Source organism: Embiotoca jacksoni, unplaced genomic scaffold, assembly GCF_022577435.1.
Source record: "Embiotoca jacksoni isolate LCO1_2020_lvr unplaced genomic scaffold, fEmbJac1.0.p SCAF_4, whole genome shotgun sequence".
NCBI lineage: Eukaryota > Metazoa > Chordata > Actinopteri > Embiotocidae > Embiotoca > Embiotoca jacksoni.
Window position 1 is genome coordinate 6157390 of NW_027185392.1, and position 22939 is coordinate 6180328.

At 41.1% G+C, this 22939-nt stretch overlaps 1 protein-coding gene across 3 annotated transcripts; it reads left to right on the forward strand.

Annotated features, from left to right (window-relative positions):
* Window positions 1-383: 383 nt before the first annotated feature.
* prss12 (serine protease 12) lies at window positions 384-22223 on the forward strand. 3 transcript variants are annotated; one of them, XM_069167589.1, is made up of 13 exons: window positions 384-892; window positions 2399-2537; window positions 3749-3921; window positions 4167-4317; window positions 5048-5226; window positions 6096-6237; window positions 6335-6555; window positions 10271-10412; window positions 13926-14131; window positions 14728-14806; window positions 15669-15791; window positions 18654-18955; window positions 20783-22223. In XM_069167589.1, exons 1-13 carry the CDS (start codon window positions 562-564, stop codon window positions 21103-21105), a joined length of 2511 nt encoding a protein of 836 aa, XP_069023690.1. In that variant the 5' UTR covers window positions 384-561; the 3' UTR covers window positions 21106-22223. The 3 variants fall into 3 exon arrangements, with proteins under 3 accessions (XP_069023690.1, XP_069023691.1, XP_069023692.1); XM_069167590.1 differs by having other exon boundaries at window positions 4170-4317; XM_069167591.1 differs by having other exon boundaries at window positions 386-892; window positions 18654-18949.
* Window positions 22224-22939: the final 716 nt, after the last annotated feature.

The window sequence follows — 22939 nt, forward strand, 5'->3', positions numbered from 1 at the left end:
AGTAAACGTAATTATCCTGCAGAATACCTCGTTTAACAATGCTATATAGCGTTCATTTTTTTTAAGTTAGGGACTGTGGGGCCATTATTAAAATCTGTATATGGTAAATATTAATAAGCATAGGCCTATAGGCTCTGCACAATGTCATATAAATAGTTATGGCTGAGCTGTAAGGTAGAAGGCGATAAAGTGACATAAAAGAGATCTAACCCCAGTGAAGTAGTAGGCTCTGTCAAAATTGTAAATGTAGGCTGTATACAGACCCCCCCCCCCCCGCCCCCCTCCCACTGAATGCTATAAAATCACCACATAATGGAAATGTTAAATGGTATAAAATCGCAATAAAGCGGGAAATTAGGCTACTCGGATCAATGGTAGTGAGATTTCGTTGGAGGGCTTCCTGCCCATCAGCCCACGCAAAACAGGAGTTTCATCGATCCGCGTCGTTCCTCGTCTCACTGCCGTCCCACGGCCGGGCAATGAGGCTGACTGGAAACCGTCAGCCAATAGACGCTACTGACATTTCTGCTGCTATCAACTGCTCACAGTCATAAACCCAACATGAATTTATTTCTTGCTTTAACAGCCGCACTTTTGGCTGCGATCTGCGGCTCCTGTTATTCCAGCAGCGTCCCTTCATTCATCCTGCCGTTCACCGAGTGCGTCCGGAGCCGCGGGAAGGACGGATTCTACCGGGGAGCGATAGACGTCACCGAGTCCAGCGCCCGGTGCATGAACTGGACCGAAGTGGCCGGCTTCAAGGAGCGCTACCCGGGCAAAGGAATAGGAGAGCACAATCACTGCCGCAACCCGGACGGCAGGATCCGACCCTGGTGCTTTTTCAGGAACCACAGAGGCAGAGTAGACTGGGGGTACTGCGACTGTAAACAAGGTAAACAGAGAGATGGGTAAACATGCAGGCCTATTGACCAGCAGATACTCTGTACTTTACAGCATCCTAAATCTCAAATCTGTAGAATATGGGGGGGAAAAATAATACAAACAGAAACAGCACTTGAAATCCCCAAATGAACGGAATAATTTAAAGTCAATGCAGGCTATAAATCTCTGCAGGCTACATGCAATATTATTTTCTATTTGGGCAGATGAGGAGCAGAGGAATCTAAAGAGGTTTGTGCAGTGCTGTGCAACAATAATATAAGCTACTGCATCTCCAGATGTGTTCAACTCAGTGTCCATCCTGAAGCAATTAAAAGGGACACACCTTCAGTTTCCCAGGTGTGACTGTGTGGTGGCAAGTTTAAAATGATTTGAGCAATAATGAGTGGGATTTGCTCAAATTATTTGAACACAGTCTGGAGGTTGGGATAAATTGTAGTCATGTGTCATAAAATGAGGAAGTAAAATGAAAACCTGAGACAAAGTAAGCCTTTCATCTTTGGATTAATGAAAGTGGAAATGAGATGTGAGAGAGAGTGGTGAAAGGAATAGAGTGTGTGATTTCCATCTGGCACCGGACGGGCACTCTGGTATTTTTAGTAGTGGTGTGTGTCAGCACAGTGTGGATAAGGTAATTGATACAATTAATTCATATAAATGAATTCATTTCTTAAAGATATTGGAATAATTATGTTCGAGTAGGTGATGTGTAGAGACTGTGTGTTCTGTCGTTATAGCTTTTGGGAAAAGCTACTGACTGGGAGGGTTTCATATATGCTGATAGCAGTATGAGGCAGACATCCACCTGCACAGATTTATGGTATGTGTTTGTCAGCATGGACATGCACTAATGTAGTAATCAGGTTACTCCAGCAATAAACAACATGCACCAGACACACTGTAAATGCTGTATGTCTATCCTGTAAAAACTTACATGCTGAACAAGGTTTATGAAATAGAAACACTCAGGACTAAATCCTGTCAAGATTTGGATCAAAGTATTAAATCAACAGTAGGCTGGAGTGGTTTTCACTGAAGTGTGGGGCCTTACAGGGGGAAAGCTCTTTTATTCTGTGGAGCAAAAATGATATGGGAACAGATGAATGTGAAATGCTGCAACAATTTAAAAAAAAGTCAAATAGTCAAGCACATGTTTATCATACTTTATGTACTATTTTGTTTCGCCCTTTTTTTGTACAACAGTTGTGATGTGGCAAAACACACATAAAACACGTTTATGGATGTCATGAACTGAAGTGAAACATTCATTTCAATCTAGACAGATTTATTGGTTTTAAAACAATGGTAAATGTGTCTTCACAGGTTCAAATGCAATCTGTCTTTTTTTTTTTTTTTTTTTTATCTCCTGCAACCAAATCTGCTTCTTTTATTTTACTCGGTTTTTATATTTGTTTGGATATTTTCCAATACATCTTTTGTCTCGTATTATATTTTGCTCATCCTGTATTGTTATACATCCACTGTTTTCCAACCCCAGGCGCAGTGCGTCTGCAAGGAGGCCGCTCCAAGCTCGACGGCAGGGTGGAGGTGTACCTGGGAGGAATGTGGGGGTCCGTGTGCAGCGATGAGTGGGGGGATGAAGATGCTGCAGTGGTTTGCAGACAGCTGGGCAAAGGGTGAGACAGCACACATGCATATACATGCACTCAGATGTGCACTGTTTACTGCTCTCCTTTTGCCTCTCCCTCTCACATACATACTCAGACACAGGTGCAAGTACAATCACCATCTGCCATATAAATTCACAACCCCAAGCTGCTTACAGAGGTCTGACAGATGGTACAGTGCAATGGAAAATTGGTGGGAATGTCATAGAAGTTCACAACACTTCACACATGCAGGCACGCTCTTCTTTTCTCTTTATAGTCTTTGTACTTTTCTTGGGTGACCCTTGCATACCAACCCTCCAGTCCCCAAAGGTATTTTAATACCTTTAGTGCTCAGCTATTTACGTTGTTACTTGTGCTCTCCGTCTCACTGTCTGTCCATTTGTGTTTCACACACAGGCATGCAACTCTGTCCTGTGGTCTTGACTATGAGATGCTATAATGCTAGAAAAGCTCTCGAGGGAGCCTGTAGGCTGATTAGACAAATCAAAAGTGCTCATAAGATGGGGTGTAGTCAGTTGACAAAGCGTCATGCTTTCCCTGGAGAACAGAGACAGTCTGTGCATATATTACACTTGTTGTCGCTAAAACCAGCGCTGGCACACAGGCTGACATGAACGCACGCCTGCGTGCATTCATGTCAGCATGTGCATATTCACACAGCAGTCACACAGCAGAAAGGAAAAAGGGCAAATGTCAGCCATGTGTCAGCTGGAATCATGGTTGATGACTTTCACATGGACGGTTATTGAAAGATGTTGGGTGTAAAACTTCTGACTGCATTGTGCATGAAAATGCAGACTATGGACATACAGATAGCTCAAGGTGGCTGTTACCTGGTTAAAACAGATGTTTTACTTTTTGCTCTAAAAAATTATTACCAAGCAACTGTAATTCAGAATTTAATAACTTTTTTAGCAGCTGTTCTTAGGTGAGATTGAGTTTCATGTCAATTTTGGGGTTTAAAAAAGGGTTTCTGATTACTGGAGGTTTTCCGGGCACGCCCAATTGGCAGGAGACCCCGGGGAAGACCCAGGACATGCTGGAGGGATTATATCTCCCGGCTGGCCTGGGAACGCCTTGGGATCCCCCAGTATGAGCAGGAAAATGTTGCGGGGGAGAGGGAAGTCTGGGTCAGCTTGCTGGATAAGCAGAAGATGATGGATGGATGGATGGATGGATTAGAATATTAACTTGTTCTCTTATTGATCCCCTATCAGGATCTCAGGCCAGGCTCGTGCAGTTCCCCTGTTTCGTCCGGGGATTGCAAAAGTCCATTGGATCGCGGTCCGTTGCCAGGGAGAGGAGGCAGACCTGCTCCAATGTACCAAGACTACCTGGAATGGAGAGGAGTGTTCACTGGCTGCAGCTGTTACCTGCAGCCAACAGCAAGGTGGACCCGCCTTATGGGGAATTATGGGTTCAGAGATAGATGGATAGAAGTTTGCGTAATTAACATGACATCTGGTAAATCTGAAAATCCCCTACAGTTCTACAACACCTACTTATCTTTAGAATTGCCCTAAATATCCAGTATACTTTAAAATGAAACAAGTCCTTTCACCGTGTGTGGGCCTGCAAAGATTATTAAAGCAGACTGTGTGTAATTGTGTGTATTTATGCTTGTGTTCTCTTCAGCAGTCGTTACTCTCCCGATAAGGCTGGTGGGAGGTCGATCTGGGTCACAGGGCACAGTAGAAGTGTTCCATGCAGGACAGTGGGGTTCCATATGTGATGACCAATGGGACGACAGTGATGCAGAGGTGGTCTGTCGACAGCTGGGGCTTAGGTGAAGGGGCACCCCCCACCTACACACACACACACACACACACACACACACACACACACACACACACACACACACACACACACACACACACACACACACAAACACTCTCTGTCTCTCTGTGTGTGTGTCTCTCTCTCTCTCTCTCTCTCACACACACACACACACACACACACACACACACACACAGATATTAATATTCACATTCAAATGAATTCAAACTGAAAATTAGCATTAAGGAAATACATTGTGAACCTGAGAAAGTGAGGAAAAAGTGTGACAGAAAGTGAGGGAAGCTGAGATGAGTTATTGTGGGTGTCCAGCCTTCTTTCTCTCCCTCTGTCTCCGAAAGTATGACAAGTATTCTTTCCATTTGGACACACAGAGAGAGGAGTGAGCAGTAAAGAACATCTGGGGGTCAAATAGTGAATCAGGCTCATTGTTCCTGCATGAATTCTAGTGCCACAGAGATATGCATATTTAACAACACCACACTCTTAGCCAATGTGCTGCAATGTTTATGTTTGCAAGAATGTACGTGACAAGCAGCTTCGCTATAATTAAATTGAAATACAGTAAGTTTATTCCATACAATCAATATAATTTCCCAATTAAACAAATACAGTATCCTCTACCCTATACTTTGTATGTCATGACCAGTCAGTACATCTGTTTTCCATTGCCTCCATTATTAATACAGAGCAAATATTATATTCTTCTCTTTCCTTTGTAGTGGTGTTGCAAGGGCATGGAACCAGGCACATTTTGGCAAGGGTTCAGGCCGTGTGTGGTTAGATGAGGTACGTTGCACAGGAAATGAGCTCACTCTGGAGCAGTGTCCTAAAAGCGCTTGGGGAGAACACAACTGTCTGCACTCTGAGGATGCAGGAGTGTCCTGCAGCCCTCTTACAGGTAGGCTGGCAGGTGTCACAAGTACAATGTAATCCATAGTACTATCTTAGACATGCAAGCAGAATGCACATAGGTATGTTGCACATCAAGATATATACACCTTACCATTGTGCATAGAAAGGTTAGCATGAACCCATTACCCTGACAACTGTTGTTCAAGACAAAATATATTTCTTATCACAGACATTTTGACTCATCTAACACAGGTAACTGATAAAATGAACAATGGTTGCATTGCATTTACATTTTTCGATGTGTGATGAAGTCTCCTGTTGTGCACTCTAGCTCTCTGGAATCCTGGAATTGAAATGGTCACTGTTTACATGTTTGCTTTTCCTGCTCTCACAGGTCAGAATATTTGGGAAAGGTTTGGCAGATTGGTTTGAAGAGTCTAAATCAAATAGAAGGCCGTCATGAGGAGGGTGCAGGGTGAAAACCTTCCCTTTCCCATATTAGCTTTTAGAAGACTTTATGATGACCAGACCTGAATATACAGAGCTTGACCAATGCTCAGCCTGAGAAAACATTGTTTGAGAGGAGTAAGAATTGGATGTGTTGCCAAGCGACCAATGCATGAGGACAGAAATCTTAAGGACTGAGCCCTGGCTATGTAAACTAAACAGGATTCTCCTGAGCTTTTTTTTGTCATTACTGCCATCAGAATTTACTGCAGTGTCTTCAATTTGCAGCTGTGTTTTGCTTTCATGTTTGTTGCTGTATTGTGATAAATTATAATGATTTAAAATGTGCAAGGCCCTAAAATGATCCGTATTTGAATGAAAGAATGAAAAAATATATGCTTTCAAATGTTTCCTTATAAAAAAAGGACATTGCTGACTCTCTCTCTCTGTCTTTCTGTTTCTCCACAGATGGTTCTACCAGGTTGGTCGGGGGTGTAGGCAGCCATGAGGGACGTTTAGAAATTTTCTACCGTGGTCAGTGGGGGACGGTGTGTGATGATGGCTGGACAGACTCCAACACACAAGTGGTGTGTCGACAGCTTGGTTACAGGTAATGCGTATTCATACACATGCACATTCACATGCACTTTTATTACTCTTTTATGGAGTAGAAAATGTGGATGTGTGTCTACATGTCTGCCTTGCAGGTTAGGTGAGACTCTCCTTTCTGAAGGACTTGACATCAGCCCAGTCCCACGCTTCGGGGTGGGGTCAGGTCCGATTCTTCTGGATGATGTGAGCTGCACAGGGAAAGAACCGAGCCTGTTGCTGTGCAACAGGAGGGAGTGGCTCCGCCATGACTGCACACACCATGAAGATGTTAACATCGCATGCAACCCTGAGCGCAGTGGAGAGAGTCTTCCAACTAGTAAGACAATATCTTATCTTACTGTAAGATCTACTTACAAGGTTAGAGAAAGCAGTGTGGAAAACAGAATGGCCAAGGAAGGTTTTGTGCATGGTTTTCTATGTGATGAGATATTATACTGTATAAAGATGTAGATGTCACTGTTATTGGATTTGTGTGACTGTGTGGTTAATCTCCAGCTCCCTTTGGCCTGTGTTTTTGGAAGACTGGTTGTGATCCAGGTATTTTCCTTGGCAATGGCGGTTCTTTCTTTTGCATTTGATTCATACAGTATTAAGGCTTTTGATATTTTTAATGATTTGCCTTTCAGCATCTTGAACATTGAGTGGGCATCTGTATTGTCTTCAATTGGTCTCAGCCATATCTATATTTTGTGTTGCCTGCTCTGAATATAAATCATCTCATTTGAATTATGAGGTTCCCAGCATTTAGTCAACCTTTTTTTTTTTTCTTCCCCTTTTAATAAACACATGCTTAAAAATGGTTTTCATTCATAGGTAGATACATTGAGATATGGTTCTGTTTGGATTCTAGAAACCTCAATCTGCATGCTGAAAATTGACAGTTTTTATGTCTGTGAATCCCCCCTCATTTTGGTTGAGTGTCATCCAATATAATCAATAATACACCTCACTTTGAGGGTTATTTTTAATGGCAACATCAACACAAATCAGTAATTTAATCCTATTCCCTGCACTAATATCAAATGACAAGATTTAATCCTTTTAATCTGGATTATTGCAATGTTCAACTGGATTAGTGAAATGCTCAACAGGATATTCCTGTTTGAGACAATGTACAGTAATCCTCACTTTAATGCTTTTAATTATTTAAGGATACCACTGCACAGTTTCTTTGATATTTCAGTTTCGCCAACTGAATAGGCATATTTTAACATCTTTAAACTGGGTACAGTGGAATGTGGAGTTGACATTAATGTGGATTTAAATCAATTTTATAGCTCACATGAGTTTAACCCCAAACTACTACTGACCTTCTGACTCCATATTCACACTGAGATCATCTGGTGGTTCCTTTGAGGCTGAGTAGGAGACAAAAACTATTAGGATTTTCCATCAGGAAACAAAATGATGAAAGAATCTATGTAATTTCCCCTCAGTTTATTAAACCAGGTAAGAGTAGTGGAACTTAATCTGTAAGTGTCTCAGATTTCTGACAAACTCAACCTGCAGTCAATTAGATCTCATATTACATAGAAAAGGAAAGCCAACATTCTCCATGAGATAGACAGGATGATATAAACCATGCTAACTCTAATACCCACAGCTGTCAGTTGGCCTGTTCATTCCTATTAACCGGACTGCTTGTAAAGTCATCACAAACCCACTGCAAACCTTTGCCTTAAGTAAGTCCTGACTGCAAACCACCAGATACCAATAGGTACAAACAGTATTGCCACACAATACAGGATCAGTGTTACTGTAAAACTGCACTTCTTACCCTCTTCATAAGGAGAGACATACAGGCTCAGCAGTGTTGGAACTTGGTGAAACATTGAGGAAGGGCTGAATGGTTACACCATTAATCAACTCAATTCCTACATACACCAATAAAGACATATACGGACAGAGATGGATGAAGCAGAGTAGTGGCTCAGATCTCACAGCATTAATGTTCAATTCTCTGCCATCTGTCTTGATGTTGTATATCACACATATGACCCTGGTAAGTCTGGTCAATGTCACAGAAGTGATACCATGTGGTTTTTATATCCAAAGCGGTGATAAGTGGGTAGCATATGACTGAGCAGGGAGGACATAAAGACTGAAATGGCTGTTTCATCTGGTGGGTTTAGTAGACTTATGTTGTTTGGCACGAGCCGAGGGACAATCACAACACCCCTCAAAAGAATCATGTCATTACCACATAGCATGTGTGTGTGTGTGTGTGTGTGTGTGTGTGTGTGTGTGTGTGTGTGTGTGTGTGTGTGTTTGTTTGTGAGTGTTTATGTGTGTGTGCAAATCCCTCCTCCCCCCTCAGTGCGCCACAGGCAGATCCTTCTGTGTTGTTTTTGGAAAAGGAAAAGACGCAGATAAACTAAGCAGCGCTTTGAACTGTCTCCCCTCCACTTTCACTCTCTATTGTGAGAGATCATCACATTATGGCTGCATCAGAGCAGTAATGAAATGTCTGTCAGTGTGTGTGTGTGTGTGTGTGTGTGTGTGTGTGTGTGTGTGTGTGTGTGTGTGTGTGTGTGTGTGTGTGTGTGTGTATACTTGTATTGCTGTGGGCACATAAAGCTGTTTACGCAGTCATACATTTTTTCACTTCAGGGGCAAAAAGCAAGACGTCATAACATAAACCATTAAAGTTAAGAACACCTACAGTTGTAGGTAACGGTAATGATTTGGGAAATTAATGTAAATTATTGTAATGTCCTCTGAAGGGATGGAGACACAACTGTGTGTGTGCGTGTGTGTACTTGTACAACTATCTTTGAGAGGAACCGTTTTTGTTTTAAACATGTAGACAGGACATTTTGACAAAGTGAGGACATTTTGGCTGGTCGTCACTTTCTCATGCCTTCAAACTGCTTTTTGAGGGTTAAGACTTTTAAGTTTAAGGTGAGAATGAAATTCAGGCCAGGCTAAGTTTAAGTTTTAGGTACTTAGTTGCTGCGTGTGTGTGTGTGTGTGTGTGTGTGTGTGTGTTGTGTGTGTGTGTGTGTGTGTGTGTGTGTGTGTGTTACAAGAGAAAAACTGTTTGTGTTTCTAAGCAAGAGGATCTGAGCATTTCCTCAACAGCCAACCACAACTAAACATTCCCCCAATTAACTCCCTCCCTATCTTAATGTTGTCTCCTACAACTCTTATGTCACAAAAATTCACAAAATGGAGTAGGAACTGTTATTCAAACTAATACAGCCACCAAAAATAAATGTAATGCTGACGTTTTTATAGAATTCCTGGCTATTACATGATTGTGGAAAGAACATGCAGGGTATATGATAGTTTTAAAATGATGTGTTTAAAATTAGGAAACATTTTCATGACCTCTTTCTGTCTTTAGGACCTTAAGTAGATTCAATGGCAAACAAAAATTTTGATTGACCTGACACTTGGCGAGAGTGTAAACTGATCCTGAAACTGTCAACACATGGAAAAGACATTAGCATTCACTTAAATGAGATCAGTGTGTGTATGTCTGGGCATCTGTGTGCAGGCAAATGATAGATTGTTTCAACGTAAAGCTCACTGATTTGATTAACAGTGTGAGTGAACAGAGTTTGAGAGAGAGACAGAACAAGAGAGAGTGTGTGTGAACAGCAGAGAGCCAAATGAAAAAAAAATACTCTTTTTACAGAGTGACTGGAGCTAAAGAGTTTCCCCTTCTGGACTCACACACACACACACACACACACACACACACACACACACATGCACGCACGCGCACACAAAGGAGGTGAGGTGGTCTTGGCAAGAAAACAGACAGGTGTTCCAGCTACTTTGTTTGTAGAGCGCATGCATGCACATGCCTCCATTCACTATGTTAGCCCACAGGATCCGGTTTGTTAGGGAATGTGTGTGTCGTTCTTTGAGCATGTCTAGACTTTGCCAGCAAGGAAGTCTGTGTATTGTCAGTCTAAAGTGTGTGTGTGTGTGTGTGTGTGTGTGTGTGTGTGTGTGTGTGTGTGTGTGTGTGTGTGTGTGTGTGTGTGTGTGTGTGTGTGTGTGTGTGTGTGTGTGTTCTTCAGGTGTGCCAGTGAGGCTCGTGGGAGGAGAGAGCCCCAGGGAAGGCCGTGTTGAGCTCTATCTGTCCAGTCAGTGGGGGACAGTCTGTGATGATGGATGGACTGATCATGATGCTGAGGTGGTGTGCAGGCAGCTGGGCTACAGGTATGTACATATGTATGGAAATACATGTGTGTGTGACTAACTCTTTGTAAGCTTACTAGGTAACAGGTTGAAAACAACCGATTACAGAAGCCATGACGCACACACAAGATGTTTTGCTTACCACATGTGCAGACAAAACTGTTCCACACACACCTACTGATGATGAAGAGCTAGATATGAATGGAATGAGTAAAGATTAGCTGCAACTGCATTTCAGGACATTTTGCAACTACTGATTATTTTCGGCACTGATTAATGTGATGATTATGTCTCTTTTGGTTAGCCAAAATGTCAGAAAATAGTGAAAAATGGCAGTCAGTCGAAAACGGCAACAATCCAAAGTTATTCAGTTTACCACACAGGGTGAAAATATTGCCCTTGAGAAAGTGGCACCAATGTTTTTGGGGTGTTTGGGCTTCAAGAATGACTGAAATTATTAATAGTGTGCAATGCTCTCTTGATCTACTTAATGATGAATCGAATAATCATTTCAGCCCTAGTGCATTTATATCTTCTGAAAAAAATATCAGATTACAGGCTGCGACAAAATTTCTCTGGGCTGTGTTGCACCTGATCCTTTCAACAGGACATCTATCCAAGCTGACCGAGATGCATGAAATGTATACAGTAAATGTGTAGTTGCATGTCCATCAGGACACTTTTGTTTCTCCTATCTGACACTTCTTTCTTTAACTCCTACTGTCTCAGCTCAGTTGTCAGTTGTGCCATGGCAATGGGATCACTCTGTACATTATGCTCACTTAAGTGAAAACAGGCTGCCTACTCTGTTTGCAAAATCCATCACCACTTCTTAGACTTAGCATCTGTCTTATGCTCACGCCCAGTTTCTCAGTCTGTCTTTCATCTCTCCATCTCTCAATCGATCTGTTTCCACTTCACACTTCATCACACGGTTCTCCAGTTTTCAGGCTAATCTACAATGGAAAAAACATATTGTGCTTTTGAAACATTTGAAGTTATTACATTTAATGAATTCATCTTTTAAAATTGTTTACTCACAGTTTTAAACACTTGTTATGGTCCTGATGTGCTGCCAACTGCTTTTATTAACAATTTTATCTGTACCATTTCGTATAGCCAAGATAATAACCAGATTCAAAGGCAGGCCAATTGTGCCGTGACAGATACTGTATGTTGAGGCACAGCAGACAACTTGTGTCCCATCATCTCTTCCTTCTGAGACACTTTCTATTTTTTTCAGAACAATGACAAAGGGATGGCAAGGGAAAACTCTCCCAAAACAAACTGTCTTCATTTTCTCTCTCATCTCCTCAGCGAAGGATTGTCATCCCATAGCCACCCAATCTTCTGTGACACATCTGTGTGTAGATGAAAACCACATCTGGAGTGCATAAGTATGAGAGAGTCACAGGAAGCGTGTTAGAGACATGTAAAAAACATGTTTGGATCATCACTGTGTCTCACTGGGTGTGGTGAGAGGTCATTACATACATAGCAGGTCCCTACGGGCGAGAGGCTGCTCTGGTGGTGACAATATAACATCAACAGACACACACACTTTCATACAGATTAGATTCAAAGTCAACAGTTTGAGCCAGAGTCATTCTGAAGATGGCCCAACATGAGACTGAACTATTACTCACACACAAACACACTCACACTCACACAGAAATATGAAATGGCTAGCATGGCAAAAAAAACATCACTGGGATATAAATAAATGCTGAATGAAGCCAAACTACATAATTTTGAATCTTACTACTGCTTTCTACTACAACTTCAGGGAACTACTGGAACATTAATTAAAGTTCTCATTCCATATACGACAACATTAATGCACCTGACTAGAACGTTTTCTGTCCGCTGCCAGTAATTTGTTGCTTGCTGCACCAAGAGCTGTCTGTTGTCAGAGCCTCTAATGTTTGCATAGTTGTGTCTCTGTGTTACAGAAATGACACAGTAAAAGAGTTTTCTTAGTTTAAAGTTGTTGGAAGTTTGTCCAAAAAGCACTTGTGTCTGCAGCTCCTCAACCGACTATTTAAATGTTTTCCCTCACAATATTTTGAACTGATGCACTGACAAAGATATCTTTTGGAAAATGGGTATCAAAAATGAATTCAAAGAATATTAATGGTCAACGGGCAGCACATGAAAAATTATGTGCAAACACGTGGCTCCCTTTTCTAACTCGAGCAGTTAGTATCCAAAGCAGATTTTTAACTGTGTTGCTACAGAAACACACCAAGCAGACTGATGTCAGTCTCTCGGCATTGCTCCAAGCGACTCGGAGGTTCACCCTCTGCATGCTAAGTACTGCTCGGGGAGCAATTGAAACACGGATACCACACTAGATGTCTCAGGAAAGAGACATAAGATTCCCGATGGATGACGGGGGATGCAAGACGTGTCACCCACCTAACTCCAGGGATGCAACATAAGACCTTGTCTTTCAGTGAACTATCAATCTTAATTAAAATCACAGTTGCAGCCTACACGTACGCAAGCACACCCTATAGACTTGTGTGTGTTAACTGTTGGCTAATTAAAGTCACAGGTCAGATAATGATACAAATACTGTTGTTATCAGATTGTAGAAATTGTATGACCTGGTTTGCATCACAGCCTGAGAATGTCAAACCATAACATCTGAATGTCATCACCGCCTGGGCTTATACACTCACATACAGAGAGAGAGATGTAGCACCAAATCATTCAAGTCTTCATTTATGACTAAGATATATAGAATTACACAATTTTAAAAGTGCAAAACAGCTCTATTCACCTCACCAAAGAAGTTATAGAGCCCAATGAAGCATGAAATATAGAATTAAATCGAACCTACACATACTACGTATTGAAAATTTCATTAAACTGTTAGACAACAGATATTGATACATTTCAAATACTCACAGAAGCTGTGGCTCATCAGCAAAGGGTTCAACAAGCTGCAGCTCGTCTTCTAGAAAAAACAAAGTGGAGGAAACACATTGCTTCACTGTTGGCCTCCCTCCACTGGCTGCCAGATGAGTTCAGAATTCAATATACATTTTTATTGCCTTTCTGGCTGTAGCAGAGGCCCAAAAGTACATTTTTAAATGTCTGTATCCATGATGTAATTTAATGTCTATCAAACCGGCTGAACTGCATCTACCGGATGGTGCCAGGACTTTAAAATGAAAGGAGACCGAGCATTTGCTGTCTTTACCTCAAAACTGTGGAAGTTTTGTCTTTATCTTTCACAGTTAGATCAGCCAATTCAACTGAATCTTTTCAAAGAGCTTTATGCATACAATATATTCCCCTTGGTTTTCTTAACTAATGTTTTGCTTTTTTAGAGAATTATTTTAACGTTAAGTACTTCTGTTTTGAAAAGTAAAAGAAAAAATAGACTTTACTTACATATCTCTGCATTTGATTTCCAGCCTTCCTATGTTTAATCGTTTTGACAGTTCCCACAGTTTTTTTTTGTTGTTGTTTGCTTTGTGTAATTGAAAAAGCAACGGCAATAAAATGTGTGTCTACCCTCTACAGTGGCATTGCAAAGGCCCGCGTGATGGCGTACTTTGGGGAAGGGACGGGGCCCATCCACGTGGACAATGTGAAGTGCAGCGGCGAGGAGCGTTCGCTAGCCGACTGTATCAAACAGGTGCCCGGCACTCACAACTGTCGCCACAGTGAGGACGCTGGGGTCATCTGTGACTATGGTGAATCACAGCCAAGCTACAAAGACGTCAAAGGTCAGCCAATTAGTGAGGACTGTTTTTGTCTTGATGTTGCTCTTAAAATAAATAGAGCCTCTATGATTTATATGGAGCATTATAGAAGCTATAACATGTTTAGCAAACACTTCCATTTTGTTGTATGCACTAAAAAACTAATGAGAAACAAATGAGTGAAGAAAAGTAAGGAAGTGTGGGACTTGTGTGAGTGTGTATATCCAGATGTTAGGATGGAGAGAGCTGTGTTATTGCTTCACCCTGTCTGTCACACATCAGACTCAAACAAGGCTATCTATTACCTGCACATGTGCTGCTGCTACCATTTCTCACATGCACATACTGTTGAAAGACCAAGTGTGCAGGAGGGTGTTTTTCCTCCTCAGTGTTTGAACATCACTCCCACACACAGACTTTAAAAATGATCTCTCATTTATTTATTTTTGTATTTATTTCTTCTTCATATGTGGTATTAAAAGATGAATATCAAACTTTATTATGTTTTTGACCAGTCTAAATGTTTAACATCTGAGCTAAAGTGTATGGTTTAGCAATCATCACCCTCCCACACACTCTCATATACACACAACCAACGGTTCCTCTTTTGTCTCTGTCAGATCCTGTCAACTCAATTTGCGGTCTGCGGCTCATACACACTCGCCAGCGTCGAATCATAGGAGGAGAAAACTCTCTGAGGTAAGCTGGGCGAGACAGGGGGGATTAATAGCAGCATAGAGAAAGTCTGCCAGGGATATATAGAATAAAGAATGATGGCCACATTTTCAAGTCAACAAGCCTGAGATGGAAAGCAGCCGAACTGAGGCTGCAGGCAAAGAAATCTCCCATTGTGTGAACAGACAAACATGAGGATACACTATATGTGGATAAGTAAAAGCATGCAGGTAAGTATGTGTGAAATACACGTAGGAATGTGAGGTTTAAATGTGAGTGTGTCATCTGGATTGTTTCACACTATATTAAAAGAAAGAAGTGTTCTTCGCCAACACAGAAAAGTCTTTTGATTTAGACTAAAAAAACATGTTATTGGGACTTCCTGTCTCTGTTTGCGTGTGTTTGATAGAGAGAGACAGAAAAAGAAGGCAACTCCATGTGTAGATTTGTAGATGTGAATCTCATTAATGTATTTCTTACTGTATATTTTACGTGTGTGAATGTTTAGAGGATATGCTGCATGTTTACAACACATTAATGTTTCCTATCCTCCCCCAAAAAAACCTATTTGGAAGTTGGTATGTTTGCTAACTGTTTCTGTTTCTATGAATCAAGTGTGCTGACTTTTTGACATGGTAAAATGTAATTCAGTGTCATTTTTTAGTATTCTCTAAATAGGACCCACTTTGCTCTTGTTAAAATGGAGAAATATGGATTGTATTTGCTTATATCTGTGCACTTTTAGAATTGCTTGTGTGTGTGTGTGTGTGTGTGTGTGTGTGTGTGTGTGTGTGTGTGTGTGTGTGTGTGTGTGTGTGTGTGTGTGTGTGTGTGTGTTTGTGTGTGTGTGTGTGTGTGTGTGTGTTGTCGGTGTGGGTGTTTATAGGGGTGGCTGGCCGTGGCAGGCTGCAATTCGTCTGCGAGGATCTCGGGGAGACGGGAGGTTGGTGTGTGGAGCAACTCTCATTGACACATGCTGGGTCCTCACCTCAGCACACTGCTTCAAAAGGTAGAAAACACACATCCACTCATAGACAAACACAACTATTTTTTTTCATTGCATTTACATTGTATATTCATGTAAACGTAAGTGTGTGCTTATGCAGACATTTCTCTCTGGCTGTTTCCTCAGATTTAAAGATATTTAGCATTAAATTGATGCTTTTGTTTAAAGTTTGAACTCAACTTAAACTCGGCTACACAATTTGTGTGCATGTACAATACATTCAAGTTGGACAGAGGCCTGGGAACCTCAACAATGGGAAGATTAATCAGGTGGTTTGGCTGTGGTTGTGGTGTAGGTTACCAAGATAATTACTTCATCTCAGCTTCATCTGGTCTGGAGCTTCTACATAGTGCCATCAACTTAAAATCTATCACTCAATGCATACAGTTGATAGTTGTGAGTACACCAACCATTAAATCTGCATTTAATGTTTATATAGTTAATGTACATTTGTCAGTACACTATTTTACAGATAATATCATTTTGTATTATTACCAGATTTCAGTTTGAATGCTTGGGCTTGGTAAGAAAACCTTACATGCTTACAGTCCTCAGAGGCTCCACTACTATAAATCCTAATGTTTCCACATTAAAGAAAGGAAGTCATTCACTAAATCTTTTCCAGTGCCATTTCAGGAGCCATTCCCAGGACGCTTCCACCATCAATGGTATACTCTTTAAACACAAATCTCTACTCTGCAACGTGAAGCTGCCATACGTTATTAAAACGACACTCAGGAGTTCTGTGCTGCTAATTAAGACCACTTGGGATACAGCAATCACGATTTCTGGAAGTGATTCATGGGTAATTGGCTGATCACTGGTGTAAACACAGATTGAAATGAAGAATTTCACTCTGACTTAATAGTAGGTTATTTTTTATGATGAGCTGTGCCAGATGGGGAGAACCTTCAGTCACAGGCTCACCCTTCCCAGGTGCAAGACGGAGCATTTAGGCGCTCCACCAGCAGAGACACCGCGATTCTTTCTCACTTGTCTTTCTTTAACACACACTTTTATCCACCTGGTTATTAATAAATAACCAGGTAACTGCTTCAGACTTCACTTCTCATGTCTAATGGGTTTTACTAATTGACCTCAGGTTGTAGGATTTTTCAATAAGAGTCACTGTGGAAACAATAGCATTGTTTTAATAGTAAATGCCAACTATGTGTCATGAGCCATCCTGACTGCTGCAGTTTGATTCAGGACCCATGATTGACGCACACTCTCTTTAATATAATAGTCTAACAATGTTTTTTTGATGCTCAAACACTAGGGGAAAACATAAATACCAAACATATTAAATGACAAATTATAGCAGATGTTTTTTACCTAATCTTAGGTCATCATAAACATTGTAATTAGACAAGAATTGTCACCACTACAAAGTACTTTTCTCGCCTGCCTGATCACACATGAGTCTTCAATGCTGCGACCTGTTAGCCTCAGCTGTGACAGCTTAGAAAAGTAATTTGCTGCGTGCAAGCCAGAGCACGCTGGCTGAGACAGGGACTTCCGGCTTTACAGTGTCACCTTTCATGTACGGTAACCAAAATAGGGTGATACAAACACAAGCACACAGATACACACAACGACAAACTAACAAACACACCTATGCAGTCACACACTACAGAGAAAATCCATGAATAGATAAAAAGAAGTTGGTACCTCTGCTTGTTTGATTTTGCCCGCAAGCACCAATGATTTAATGATTTAGGTAAAACCATCCAACATTAATAGCATGATCACAGTACTGGATTCCTTACACTACCATTAGTAGGTTCATAAAAATTAACCTCAGGTCAGCGGTCACATGGTGTCAACATATTAAACCTATTTAAATCTTGTTTCTGTACAGCTGGCAGCTTGTCAACATTAATACAAGCAAATACTTAACTACTTTTAGCAACAACAGCAATCTGTGAAAGGTCCATTTAAAACCTGAGATTTTTCCTTCAGCACAGGATCGAGCCCAGCAGTCATATTACCACTCCGTTACCACTATTAGTGTTGCGTAGTCAGAGGGAGTTCTTGGAAATCAAAACATGCGTGCCTGTGTGTGTGTGTGTGTGTGTGTGTGTGTGTGTGTGTGTGTGTGTGTGTTTGGATGATTATGTACCTAAAAGGCCAGTAAGCAGTGTCTTTGCTCTGCCAGAAACTCAGTGGCATTCATTCATAGGTCAGGTCAGCTTTCCGGAAACTCTCCACCGTATGTAATCGGACACAGAGACTTGGCTCATTTGAAAGGCCTCCTTCTGTACCTCCTCTCGTCTCCGTTCTCTTCCCTCCGTCTTTGTCCCCGGCTCACCCGACTCCTCTTCTCTCTGTCTCCTCCACTACACTTCAAAAAGGGTAAACATCTCAGATTAAGGAAATGGAAACCGTAGAAAAAACACTGCAGCTATGAGTGAGACACAGCAACAGATTTATTGTTATCATTCCTGGCTTCACTTATTCTCTGTCCAAGTTTCAAAGTTTACCAAACGTGACTCACCCTTGGTAATTAGGCAAACAATCATGAGACCGATGCATGAAGAGCTCAGGCTCCACCGTTGCTCGTAAGAGTCAGGTTTGATGTATCCTAGATATTGCTGAGAGAATAACATTATTAAGTCTTACACATTTATATTAAAACTTTGAAATCTGTTCTAAAACCTACAGGAAACCAGTGCAGAGGTTTTCACAGCTGTGTGCTCGGTGTAATGTGCTTGTACTTTTGCCACCTCTAGTCAAACTATTGCTAAGGTAGTAACCCCTGTCAGAGCTTGTACTATTATAGCTTAAGGTTTGTGTAGCAGCAGTGGGATTGCTGATACAACACACCCTCTGTTTCTGACGGCTTCTGTCTAATCCTTCCCATAGGTATGGAAACAGTACCAAGCAGTATAAAGTCAGAGTGGGCGACTACCACTCCCTCGTCCCCGAGGAATACGAAGAGGAGTACGGCGTTGATCAAATCGTCCTCCACCCGAGCTACCACTCCCATAGCAACGATTACGACCTTGCCTTGGTTCGTCTGTCACCGGGGGCAGTGGGCCAGATGCCGGGAGAGTGTGTGTCATTCAGCCGTCATGTCCTCCCCGCCTGTCTGCCCATGAGGAAAGAGAGAGTGCTCAAACAAGCCAGCAACTGTCACATTACCGGATGGGGTGACACAGGTGAACGTGCGTGCGGGCCTGTGTGTGTGTTCAGTGGAGTGCTTAACATAATTTCTCGAAAATGAAATTAACCAAAAAAAAAAAAATGATTTGGTTTGAAATGTAGTTCTATTTGAGTGATAAATGTTTAGCATCTCAAGGTCAAAGTTTATGAAAATATGTACATTTTTAAATCAAGGACCTAAAAATTATGACTTAATAGATTCAGAATTATTTGACTTTGTACTCATTCTCTCATTATGTATGCGTTTCATGAAAATTGTTAATTGGAAAAACTGTTCCATAAATGCACGAGTCCATAAAAACACCAACTTGAATAATTGCTGGGACAGTTGGAAATAATCAGATGTCTTCCAGTGTAAACAAAAACTACTCACCAATCAATAAGCAAGGCAGTAGCGTGGAACAGTGAGGTAATGAAGGAAAAAAACAAGCACGAAGGTCAATTATACGCTTTTCAAAGACAGCACAACTATCCATCTCGATCCAAAAGTAAAATACGAGAAAATTATTTTGAAGATCAACTGCAAAGCCAGATAAAGTAGAACCGTTTACTTGTAACTTGCACTTGTTTGACTTGATCTTTTGTGTCCATCCTCTTAACCATCTCCACAGACACACATCTGTTATTGATCTTTGAATTACACACTTATGTCACTGATCATAGCAACTTAGTCACAAAGGGCTACAAAAGGTCAGATTGCACGCTTATGCAAAAACATGTGCCTCACTTAAGGCTACATGTCTGCTTTATACAGCTGCTTGTGTTTGGCTATCTGCCGCTCTGTTATCACGCACGTAAGCAGATTTTACACATACATGCCACCCTAAGCTGCTGTGAATAGTTAATGACACTGTGCGGTCCTGGAGAGAGTCAGGGGGGGAAAACCAACCACCACGGCAGAGGCCTGGGCTCCGGTTTCAGCGGTGGTTCCCTCTCGCTTGGTGGTGGGTTCCAACGATGCAACAGAATAAAACAAGGATGGATCAAATCTGTGTCGCTGCCGGTTGTTTAAGGTTCTAGCAGATGTCTGCTTGCAAGGAAACCAGATTTTTTTTTAAAAAAGAAAGAAAGACACAGATCGGAAATCTCTGTGGAATCAAAGAGAACTGCTTTTATGCTTGGCCAGAAACCTTGAAATTGATTCATCTGTATATTGAAGACCTTTAATGCCCTTTATAAGAATGTGATGAATGGAACTCAGTCAAGTGAATCCTGCTGCATACTGGCAAGGATAGTAAAATGTATTTACTTAGCTTTCTATAGCATTTTACTAAGCAATTTATCTAGCACAAGTCATACTCATGTGAAACAATGTAGACATCTACAAATGTCCAAAGGACAGCAATGTTGTCCTTTTGATATTTTTTCATTTATAGTGTCAGTATGCTTACATTTGCTATTTAGCTCTAAACCCAGATGGTTACGCATGTTTTATGTCACAAACCAGTGTCTGGATAAATTGTTGATCTAATGACACAAAAAGGTTTCATCTACAATTCATCCTCAAGGGACCATGAATATCCGTACTGAATGTCATGACAATCGATCCAATAATTATCCAGGGATTTCACTCTGAAACCCAAATGTCAGTCTGCTGGTGGTGATATAGAAGTCAGAGTATTACCATTTGTGATTAGAATATTTTTTTCTGGGAACCATGAATGTGTTTACAAAACATGGTGCCAAAGCCATGAGATCGTTCCAAATGCAGATGTTATAAATAGTAGCAGAAAAAAATATATATTTAGGCTGCAGCCACTTCACATGAAATCACAGATGCCCACACAAGCTCTTCCAAACCTTTTATTCTGACCTCCCTCCTTTTTCAGGCCGCTCCTACTCCAAGACCCTCCAGCAGGCTCCTCTGTCCTTACTTCCCCGTCGCCACTGCCAGCAGCACTTCCATGGTGCCTTCACGAGCCGCATGCTCTGCGCCGGCAGCATCCAGTCCGAAAGGCGTGTGGACAGTTGCCGTGGTGACAGTGGAGGTCCACTGGTGTGTGAGCGTCCAGGTGGGGGTTGGGTGGCTTATGGGGTCACATCCTGGGGTCATGCCTGCAGGACACAACAGTCCCCTGGCGTCTACACCAAAGTCTCCGCTTTCAGCACCTGGATCCGCAAAGTAATTGGACGTGAGGAGAAAACACGATGAAAGGTGAATCACAAACTGAAACAACTGACCTCCCAATCACAATGAATGACTCTCAAGACTTGAGACAGCTGATATCTGATATCATGATATTCTTACCTGGTTATCTGGTGATGTTAGTTTAAAAAGACTTTCAAATGGAACATGCAAGAAGATGATGCTGGACTTTTTTTGTCCTGGAAATGTTTTATATTTCTTTGGAGAGGAAGGCAAGTTTTTTTTGTTCTCTCATTTGAATAATTAGCACTTATTTTAAATATACAAAAATGAAAATAATAATTCAAACATCTTAGGAGCTGACAGATTTTGGATGATATTGAATCAAGAAAACTCAACAATATGCCATAACAGAAACATTTCTTTGTTGTTGTCACGTTGCATACTACACTTTTTTTTTTTTAAATAATGTTTTCTGTGCTTGCTTTTATTATGAAGTTAAATTGTAATTTATGATATGAAATATTTGACTGAAAAGGGACCACAGTGCTAAAACAAACATTCAACAAGCAACAAGCACTCATGCAAACACAGTAGGAAATGGCATGCCTCCAATTTGCATACTTGCACTAAGAAACCTTCTTCGGTACGTGATACTTTGGGTAATGCTTTGGTAATACACGCTATTCAGTGCCTGTGTTAAACATTCAAGTCATATTGACGTTTTGCCAAAGTGAAACATGTTTTCAAACCTCATCTCATTTTTGTTAATGTAAAGTTTCTCCATTGTGCTTTTAGTTTTACTTTGTATTTAAAGCAGATTTCAGGTTTTTGTCATTCTCAGGCTTTTTTAATATACATCCAAATCAGTATTTTGTCTTTGACTCAGTGCTGCTCGACATTTGCATAGAGAGGATGGGACTCAAATGTTTCTCAATCAAAGCACAAAACATTTGTTCTAAGTGTTGATGTGTCAGAGCAACAATGTCAATTCAAGTTCTTTTGTCCAGGTGGGGTAATAAAGTGTTGTCAGGCTTCAGACAATACTGAACGAGGACAATCTGATACACTTGAAGAAAAAAAACAAAAACACACTACACTGCTGCCTATTTGGCGTTTACTGACTTTGTGTTGTTCTAATTTACTGTAACATTTCTTTATAAACTTAACTTTTGTAAAAAGTCTGAGTTTGTCGTGTGGTTAATTAATACACTTAAAATATTTTCGCCATTCACGCCTTAAATTGTTTAATGTAAAAACATGTTACTGTGTATGCTCTCTAAATGGCAGCTGCACTTTATATTACTAGTTCTGTCCTTCCGGTATAGCTAACAGGTGAAAGCAGCTGGAACAGCGGAGCTCTTTCAGGTTCGTTTCTGACTGCAAACTGTCAAAGTGAGCACCCTCATGTCAGACAATGTATATGCACACACATGCACACACAGTGTCGCTGGTATGTCGCACAGTGTCTACAAGAGTGGCAGCCGGTTTCTGAGTCGCCCTCATTTACAAGGCAAACAACATGTGGGACCAACTGTTCCAGTGAGAAGCTGCATGAAATATTGGCGACGTTTCTGGTGCTTCAGATATATGTTAAATACAGTTATTAAATTGTTGAAATGTTATCATTATACCTTTGCTCTTTTCTTTTAAGCTTCTATCTAATTTGTTGTGCACATTATTTAAACTATAGCTTTGAATCCCCATAAACCAAATACTCCCTCAGCAGTGCATAGAATACAGTATGTTAATTTGGTATGTTTTTTTGTGTCTAACAAAAGAGCACCATCTTCTGGCTATCCCATGAAGTGCAGTTGCATCCATCTGGAATTAGTATTTCTTGACTGGTTAGGGGACCAGCCCCGTGTGGTGCGAAGGCCCTATTGTAATGCAATGCATT